A 10091-nucleotide genomic window follows, 5' to 3' on the forward strand; every position below is an offset into this window, starting at 1 on the left:
TTTGTGGTTCTTTTTCTTTAACAAAAAACCTATCAATAGCTCCTTTTTTAGACTAAGTCAATTGTTCAACCCTTCTTTTTCTTTGACGCTTCAAGTAGCCAAATGGATATTTTCTAGTAGGTGTCATCTTTTATATCTCAAACAAGATCACAATTAAATTATAGTAAGTATGAACAATAAAACCTGATACTCCGCAATGCGTGTGCGTCTAGTATTTTTTGCGATTGCTCCCTCTTGTTGTGATGATTACTTGATTAATTTCTATGAGTTTTGCCCTGAAAAGTATAAAAGAAAAAAAATTCATTATAGATGAGAAATATCTAAATTTTCAAATTCCAACTTCATATACTTAAATTTATAAATTACTTACTTTAATCGAAGTCTGCATCACTTTGATCACTTGAATTGTCTTCATAATTTGAAAATTTCTATTCAATTGGATGAAATTATGAACTAGGGTTTAGTGGTTTGTGGGGGGAAAAAGCAGTGGAGAGTCGGACGCAACGGGAGGGATGAGGCGTTAGAGAAAAAAAAAGACTCTTGAGTCTCTGATTAGGCTTTAGCGTGAAAAATAAAAAAAAAGTGAGATATAGTTTTATAAAATATATAATTTCATACAGAATTGAGAGCAACTCCAGCGTTGGAGCCCACCCCCCAGGCTATACACTATTCAATCCACCTAATGAACAGTAACTGCCCTTAATGAATAGTAATAGCCCTGACAATAGTATTTGCATCTCCACCGTTACACTTCAATAGCCCTGACAATAAGCAATAAAATATTAGTATTTTATTTATTTATAAAATAATACAAAATAATTTTAATTATAATATTGGATAAGATTTTTAATCGTTCTTATTGCGCTACGTGTCATTATCCGAAGTATTATTAAATAATACAAAATAATTTTATTTGTAATTTCATATAAGATTTTTAATCGTTCTTGTTGCCCTACTTATCATAAAATCCGAAAAGACAATTATTGGTGATGGAAAAAAAATTAGATTGAAACTTTGAAAGAAAGATAGGAATGTGGTTGAAACTAGTTGAGAAAATATGAAATTGTGGTGTAAGGTAGAAGATAATGTGAAGGTATTTATAGAAAAGTGAAATCAATTTTTTTTTAATTTTCTCATTTTTTTTTCTGATTTATAATAATTTTTTACATTTTTTAAAAATTTTTATTCACCTAATTAATCTCTGCCGTTGGATTAAAAAATTTGAATTTCCAACACTCCAGATTGTGCCACGTGGCAAAACTGTAACATTTCAAAATTTTAAATTGTTTTTTCTTTTTTTCTTTTTTTAAATTTCCATAGCCTAATAACGTGGACCGTTGATCTCAGATCCAACGACTGAAATTAAATGAGGTTTTTAATTTTTTTTTTTACCTTTGAAAATCCAACGGTCCATAAAATATAGCCGTTGAAATCCAACGGACATGGGGAAGCCACGTGGCCTCCCCAACGGTAAGAAATCTGAGTGGGCCGCGGGCCCCATTTCTGAATTTATGTCGCCTAACGCGCGCCCACGCGCACTTGAAGGCCACGCGCCTGACAGAAAAAAAATAAAAAAAACAGCTGACATCGCCCTGACGTCACACCCACTTCGGGCTCTCAGGCTGGCAACTCGTGCCAGGCCTCTCTCCCGGGCTGGGCCTGTCCCTCGGGCTACCACACGCTGGACCAAATCAATCGGGCTCTCTAGCCCTGTTCACGGGCCTGTGCCCCGAGCAAAAGCTCCCGCTGGAGCTGCTCTGATGGGTGTGTGGGATTATAGGCATGTAGCCGGTAGCCTTGTCGACCTACTCCTATTTTTATATATTATATCTATTGTGTTAATTAGATTTTTATATGATTTTTTTATATAACTACATTTAATATAAAATTATTCTGGGGGCCCCTCAAATTTTGGGGCCTGTGCAAAGGAACCTATTAGACTCCTCCAAAGCCAGCACTGCAACAGGTTGTGGGTTTTTGGGGGGTTAGGGTTGGGACTTGAAGTGTACAAATTTATAATACACAACAGCCTGTTCCCCGTATAAGTCTTTATTTACAAAGGTTGAAAGTTTTATATATTCTACATAGAGTAAAAAGAGTTCTTTCTTTTTTACCAAACAACGGAGTTATTTTCGAATTTTTCTAGGTTATTTAAAATTTTAAATAAATAAAGGGGTCTAAGTGGGATTAATCCTTTTAGATTTAATAAAGTAAATGATTCTACGTGGTTTAAAGAAACCCAACATCCAAAACGCTAATTTCATTTAACATTAATAAAAGCAAATACGACGAAGTATGAGAGAAAACAGAAAGGGTTTCAAACGTTTCCTCCTCGCCATGACACCATTGCATGCCTCATCCATAGATAACCAAATTTCAACTGTGCTAAAACTACTCCGAGAACAAACCTTTGAACTAACGACCTACGCTCAATAATTCCCAACCACTACCACAACATATGCCCAAACAATAGGAGGGTGCCCAAAAATATCCTGACAAGAGTTTCTTTTGTATTCCAGTGGGTCCCAAGACCACCCGGGTCCCTATGTGGATCCACCCTTGGCAATATATACATACATATATATATATATATATATATATATATATATATATATTTGGCCCCGAATATATCCTCACAAACTTTTCTCTCAGAGGATCCCAAGACCACCCGGGTCGCTATGTGAATCTATGTTTGTTAAATGTGTATTTATTTTTATTAATATGATCAAATAGTATGATATATTAATCATGTTGTCCACTCACGTGTAACACCTTAGGCCATCTCCAACCAAAGGGGACCAAAGAGCCATGTTTAGCCTCCGTCCAGATTATAGCCATACAAGAAATTATTTTTCAATGAACAATATCAGACCATTTTTATATACCATCTCTAATCGAGGGAGCCAAAGGGCCATGGACCAAAACATAGCCCGTTTGACAAAAAACTCATCTCCAACCGAAATGGGCTATTTTTTAGTCCCTTAATAATTTATTATTTTAATTGAATTAATATGGTTAATTGAATTAAATTACCATATTAAAATAAGGTTTTCGGAATGTGAGAAATGATGTAGAAATGGTTATGGAATTGAATTAATATGGTTAATTGAATTAATTTTTTAGTCACGTGTCAAGATGTAATTGGTTATGGAATGGGGAAAATGATGTGAAAATGGTGTAGAAATGGTATAGGAAACAAAATTAGATTTTTTTTTTTTTTTAAATTTCGTCTAAAAAAATTCAAATTTCAACGATAACCTAATGTCAACTAGCCTTTGCTAACTTGTGTCATGTTGATGTCATTGTTACCGTTGCATGGATTTGGCTGCTACAATTGGGCTAGCTGGCTGGTTTCTTTTGGCCAGCCCGTTGGCCTTGTGGTTGGAATATGGCCCAGTGGGGCCAGCAAGCCTTTTGATCTAGCCCTCGCTTGGAGATAATTTTCGTGTTAAAATGGGCTATATTTTGACCTATAACCTTTTGGCCCAGTCGGTTGGAGATGGCCTTAAATCATATATCCCATATCCTGTGTTACATGATTTTTCAACATTTCTCATAGTTCGGGTTTTTATCACAAATGGTCCTTGAGATTGATCAAACTCATCATTTTAGTCCCTTACTTTCAAAATCAATGTATGTCATCTCTGACATTCACTATCTCACATCAATTTGGTCCTTCTGTTCAATTTCATCAGCTATTCTAATAGTTTGTATGTGGGACCCACACATCCAATGAAATGATGACATGTGGATTGCACAAAATAAAGGTTTTATCGCAAATGGTCCCTGACATTAATCCAACTCCTCATTTTGGTCCCTGTGTTTCAAAAATCAATAAATTTGGTCCTTAACTTTCACTATCACACATCAACTTAGTTATTCAGTTAAAATCTCATCAATATTTTTCATTTGTGAGCTGATGTGGTGTCACTAATGCAATTATATGGCTTCATGTGAATTAACTATAAGGAACTATTTTTTTAAGAGTGAACCAACTGAAGAGTATTCCGCACTGACATTTTTCTCGCATCCCACAACTCCAACTGGAAAAAATTTTAATCTAAATTCGATAAAATCAAATCCAAATTTAATTTAAATTTGAAGAAAATAACTAACTAGAGAGAATGAAGAGTGAGTTCAGGAAGTCAAGTACTTTAATGGTGTCATGGTGCCTTCCTTTTCTTTTTGAGCTTACCCTGATGAAGACGATGATGACTTTTTTTTTTCTTTTAGTTTTGGTTTTTAGTTTCTTATTTTACTTTTAGTTTTAAATCTTTAAAAAATAGTTTCTTATAGTTAATCCACGTGGCGCCTTATGATTGGATTAGTGGGACAAAAAAATTTTGGCGACACTTTAACGGAAGGATTAAATTGACGTGTGGTATTGAAAGTCAATGACCAAATTTGTCGATTTTTGAAACTCAAAGACCAAAATGAGGAGTTGGGTCAATGTCAGGGATCATTTGCGATAAAAACTCTTATTTTGTGCAATCCACATGTCACCATTTCATTAGATTTGTGGGTTGCACATACAAACTAACAAAATAATTAACGGAATCTTATCAGACTGACCAAATTGATGTGTGGTAATGAATGTCACAACATTGATTGATTTTGAAAATAAGGGACCAAAATGATAAATTTGATCAATCTCATAGACCATTTGTGATAAAAACCCTAATTCACATCGGGACAAATAGACAAATCCTCATGCATTGAGTACGGAAAGTGCCGACCCGCCACGTTCAGTAGGAAAGCACTTAGCACTTGACTACCTTTTCTCCACTATAAAAGCGCAGGCTGAAGAAAGGTCTCGTTGCCAAAAGCATCCCAATTTTCTTAGATTTTTGTTTGATTAGAAAAAATTAGAGAAACAGAATAGGAGAGAAAAAATGGGTTTAACTAACCCACATGCAGTTTTCATACCATTTCCAGCACAAGGTCACATAAACCCGATGCAGCAATTAGCTAAACTCCTCCACTACAAAGGCTTCCACATAACATTTGTCAACACAGAGGTCACTCACAAGCGCCTCATTAATTCCCTAGGTACCAATTCCCTCGACGGCCTTCCCACCTTCCGATTCGAGACCATTCCTGACGGCCTCCCGGCAACTCATCCCTAGGACGTGCCATCACTCTGCGTTTCTACTAACAAAACCGGCTTGGGGCCATTTAGGGAACTTTTGAAAAAGCTCAACTCTTCACCCAATTCACCACCTGTGACTTGTATAATTGCTGATGGTGTTATGACCTTCACTCTTGATGCTGCCCATGAGTTGGGAATTCCTGAAGTGCTTTTCTGGACAACAAGTGCTTGTGGCTTCTTGGCCTACGCTTAATATCACCGTCTCACTGAAGAGGGTCTCACCCCTCTCAAGGGTATACTACTTAAATCAATCTGATGTTGCAATACTCACTTTATTCAAACTGAAATCAGTTACCACATAAGTTTCATGTTTTCGTTGAAAACTACAAACTAAAAACTGAAATGGTTATTAAACGTTGACAGTGTTTTTCAATTAGAATTTGAACTCACCAGTACTATTTCTTGATTTGATCTTGCAGATGAAAGTCATTTCACAAACGGATATTTAGACACCGTTGTAGATTGGTTGCCGGGCATGAAAGATATCCGTTTGAAGGACATTCTGAGTTTCTTTAGAACCACAGACCCAAATGATGTCATGTTGGAGTTTATGGTGGGTGAGACAGAACGGACCAAAAAAGCTTCAGCTGTGGTTTTGAACACTTTCGAGTCTTTTGAGCAGGAAGCTTTGGAAGCAATTTCTTCTTTGTTTCCACCAACTTACTCCGTCGGACCCCTAAACCTACTACTCAGTCAGATTCCAGCAGACAACGAGTTGAAGGTGATTGCGTCAAGCCTATGGACCGAAGACACAGAGTGTCTCGACTGGCTCGACACCAAAGAACCTAACTCGGTGGTTTATGTGAATTTTGGAAGCACCACAGTCATGACAAATGAGCTGCTAGTTGAGTTCTCTTGGGGACTTGCAAATAGCAACAAGACATTTCTGTGGATCATTAGGCCTGGCCTTGTTGCTGGAGACTCAGCTGTGGTTCCTCCGGAGTTTTTGGAAGAGACCGAGGGAAGAGGTAAGTTGGCGCCCTCAGGAACAAGTTCTGACCCACTCGGCCATCGGAGGGTTTTCGACGCACAGCGGGTGGAACTCTACCCTTGAGAGTTTGTGCGGCGGAGTGCCGATGATCTGCTGGCCTTTCTTTGCCGAGCAGCAGACCAACTGTAGGTACGCATGCAAACACTGGGGCATAGGCATTGAGATAGAGGATGAGGTGAAAAGAGATTACATTGAAGGTCTGGTGAGAAGATTAATGGAGGGAGAAGAGGGCAAAGAGATGAGGAAGAACGCGTTGGGATGGAAGAAGATAGAGAAGGCCACTAATCCTAAGGGGTCATCTGTTCTGGATTTGGACAACCTCATTAACCAGGTCCTAATTGCTCCGTGAAATGAGGATTGAGTAGAATATCCAAAGATCTTATCTTTGGTAAAAGTAATGCTCGTCATTTTTTTTAAAACAAACAAAGAGTGCTTGATCACCAGTTTCATCACAATGTATCAATCTACCTTTGAAATAAAGGGCACTCTTTATATTGCTGGAATTTTTCAGTGTCTTTTCATTATTTTACTTTTTAGTACATAATCTTTCACTTAGGTTAATCATCAACTTATCTTCTTCATAATTAATAAGTTTTCTTGCATATTACTTTTGCTTCCTTTTCAATTTTCACTTCTAGTTTGTTAGAAACATCAAATTCAAAAACCCTTTTTGTGCTTACAGTACTTACGTGTTTAATGTATGTAGTAGTTTGTCTTGGTAAAAAATGGTTTGAAAAGTAATTAAATTAGGTGAAGAGTTAATTAATTTGAAGTCAAAATCCAATAGCGGTGGCAATATTCTGTGAGTATAATTTGTATTTAAACTAATCTTTGGGTTGCACTAAAAGGTGAAAATAATACATTGATATCAGACTTATAAACATTTTCGGCCCAAATCATCGCTATCAAGTTTAAAAGGAGAGTACATAAACTTAATTTCGTGCCTCAAACATCAATTATTAGCCACACACACACACACACACACACACACATATAGCTGATCATTAAGAGGCTGCATCACTTGGCATTCCTTTAAACAAGGAAGTGGTAGGACTAATGTCCTCATCAAGGTCCCTGAGTTCATCAAAAGAATTCGGTGGAAAATGACTGTGACCAGAGCCAAATGCCTTAATATGGTCTTTGAGTGATCTCTTATGCTTGAAATCCGAACCGCAAACACAAAGCCAGCGCTTGCCACAATTCTTCTCATGTGTTCTCCAGTCACCTTTCACCGCCAACAACTTGCCGCACTTGCGACACATAAAGGGCTTCATTCCATGCTTCCTCTTGTAGTGCGTTTGAAGGGTCCGGAAATCTTTTAGGGGTTTTGCTCTTGGATGGTCGATGTTGTTCTTGCATCCTTCAGCACAACAATAGCATGGGATGCCAAACATGGTTCGCGGTTGTGTTCCCTTTAGTGACTCTGGCCCTCTACGATATTGTGATCCATGCCCCCACATGTGCATCTACCATAGGAATATTCACAAATTGCTTGACATTGGAAATCAAATATTTGTAGCGACATAAGAATATTTACATATGTGGTCATATGCGAATTTTGTGAACAAAATTGAAGTCCCTTCAACATGACTCAAAGTTTTGGTTGGGAAACTCAAGCTTATTTATTTGGCTAAAAGGAGTTTAGGTTCCGAAATCAAGGAATATGGCTGAATGGGGTTTTGGCTTTGAAATCAGAGAATTTAGCCAGTACAAATAATTAAGCTCGATTCCAAAACCTATTTGAGAAGTAGGGAAGGGACTTCAATTTGTTCAAAAACGATTGCCATTGTGGTAGAAAATGTAACCATTTTTCAGACAAATAAACAACATTTGGTAGCAGATTTACAAAATCTCTGCGTATAGAAAGGAGATAATTAGGTTTTGACTGGCATGCAAAAAACCATGCGTCCGCATGAACAGATGCATATAAGAGAAAGTTTGTACCAAAGATGATTTCTAGTCAGATTGTACCAAAACTTTGGACGAGATCAATTATATATTGAAACAAAACAACAGTTATATACCTGCAGATTATTGTAACGGTTAAATGTTTTGAAGCAGACATGGCAAGAAAAATGTGAGAAGCCAATGAGTATTTGTTCTGGAGTTGGAATCCAATATTGTGCTATCACGTTATCTTCGTCATCTTTCCGATCAGTCAAATAACTCATAGAGCCATCCGAATAATCTGGAAGACCAATGTGCAAGGCCACAGTTACTCCATCCTCTTTCTGATCTTCATAGCATATTGCTTTAGGGTTATCGACATGGGAATTAGGCACTTGATCAGGTGAACGAAGTAGGCAGCTTATCGGTGGTAGAGGCTCAAGATTAGCATTTGGGATCTCACTAGGAAAAAGATTGAGGGTCTCTAAATTATGATTTGAATAAAATAAGGGGGAGGAGCTCGAAGAAATTTCAAAGGACTCCATTTTATTATAAGAGTGATTATTAAAAGTGTAATAGAACGAACGCTGCAATGTAATTGACTAAAGATCAAGGTTTTTATAATGAGATCATAGCATGGAATGAATGCATTGTAAACCTGAGAGAGAGAGAGAGAGAGGAGGGTAGAGGGGTGGCTGGAGAATATTGCAGTTGAATGAAAGGAACCATTGTTGAGGGGGTCATAACTATGTGCTGAATAGACTCTGTATATCATTGGGGAAAGGAAGGAAATAACCTTAAATTCTGTGGCCCATGTCATCTGAGTTTAGCAACAATTGCACCACAGAGGGTTGAAAATCTAAGGCAATTTGTATCATCATGCAGTATGTGCAAATTACATACCCAACAGTCAACCCGCACCAGACACGAGAGAGAGAGAGAGAGAGAGAGAGAGAGAGAGAGAGAGAGAGAGAGAGAGAGAGAGAGAGAGAGTTGCAGGGTAAATCATTAATTTCTAGTTATTTAGGAGCATGTAGACATTTCATCATTTACGTTACGTGCAAGTTTTAATTAACCTAGCTTATATAGTTGAGTTGTCATCCTAGCTACCTTTGTTTTCCCTAATATTTGACATAATATCTTCAGTTTAATTAATTTCCACCTCAGTACTACTAGAACATACAACAGAAATATTGTGGCAAGTTATTCTAGTTTTATTATTGATTTCATAATTTTGAGCATAATTACTACCTCGTTTCTACTAGAGCTCGAAGACTTCAAAAATGTTGTTCGAGTTCGAAAGACCTAGTTACCATCAAGGCTCATCAACGCTACCAACAAATGGACCAACAATTTCGACTAGAGCTCGAAGAGTTCGAAAGACCTAGTTACCAAAATCATATATTAGGCCTTTTTCCTTTTCCATAACATAACATTTGTGTGTGGGCCTAGCCTGCAATAAATTGTTGTTGAAGCTGCACAATGAGTCAATATTGTATTATATATTTTACCTTATTCTTAGTATCAATTTAGTGGTTATTTGTGAGAATTTTGATACTTTGATTTATATTCTTATTGTAGGACATTTGACTTCCTCTTTAGCAAAACATAATGAAATGGATGAATTTTGGAGTGATTCCAATTAGAGGATGTTCATATGTCTCTCAGCTTGTTTCCATTAAAGTTTCAGATTTTTCTACCGAGCGGTTTATTTATGGCTATGAAATAAATAAGCAGTGTACAACACTATCAAACTAACGTTTTAGGCTTCTTTGGGCTTTTTGGCATCCAAAATGATGTCTTTTGGGTTTGAGGCCTTCTGCAATTACGTTCAGGACATCTCAAGTTTTACTTCTGGCCATTTTTGGGCCTGTTTTGGAGCCCTGAAGATCCAGAAACGTGGTTGTTTTGAGGCTGTGCAGATTTTGGGCGAATTTTATTAGTCAAATTAGGATTATGTTTCCTAATTTATTTTAATTTATTTGGTTTCCTAGTATTATTCTAAGACCTTTTCTAAGTAGGGTTTTATTTTTTAGTAGTATAAATAAGGTTTTTTAAACATTA

General features: G+C 37.0%; 1 protein-coding gene and 1 pseudogene across 2 annotated transcripts; one reads left to right on the plus strand and one right to left on the minus strand.

Moving 5' to 3' along the window:
* The first annotated feature begins 4867 nt into the window (after positions 1-4867).
* LOC137731196 ((R)-mandelonitrile beta-glucosyltransferase-like) lies at positions 4868-6640 on the plus strand (annotated as a pseudogene). Its single transcript, XR_015956964.1, has 2 exons — positions 4868-5382; positions 5569-6640. The product of XR_015956964.1 is annotated as a (R)-mandelonitrile beta-glucosyltransferase-like (transcript).
* A 476-nt stretch (positions 6641-7116) lies between these two features.
* On the minus strand, positions 7117-8594 carry LOC137726907 (protein TRANSPARENT TESTA 1-like). Its single transcript, XM_068465861.2, has 2 exons — positions 8165-8594; positions 7117-7606 (listed from the first exon to the last, which is right to left on the minus strand). Exons 1-2 carry the CDS (start codon positions 8570-8572, stop codon positions 7145-7147), a joined length of 870 nt encoding a protein of 289 aa, XP_068321962.2. The 5' UTR covers positions 8573-8594; the 3' UTR covers positions 7117-7144.
* Between the last annotated feature and the right edge of the window lie 1497 nt (positions 8595-10091).

The sequence above is a fragment of the Pyrus communis genome, chromosome 15 (genome assembly GCF_041283825.1).
Source record: "Pyrus communis isolate YQ-2024b chromosome 15, ASM4128382v1, whole genome shotgun sequence".
NCBI lineage: Eukaryota > Viridiplantae > Streptophyta > Magnoliopsida > Rosales > Rosaceae > Pyrus > Pyrus communis.

Bases quoted from the DNA above. Each gene is read 5' to 3' on its own strand.
- LOC137726907 (XM_068465861.2), bottom strand. From the start codon at position 8,572: ATGGAGTCCTTTGAAATTTCTTCGAGCTCCTCCCCCTTATTTTATTCA. The intron at 7,607-8,164 runs GTATATAACTGT...TTCCTATGGTAG, and splicing joins ACCGTTACAATAATCTGCAG to ATGCACATGTGGGGGCATGG.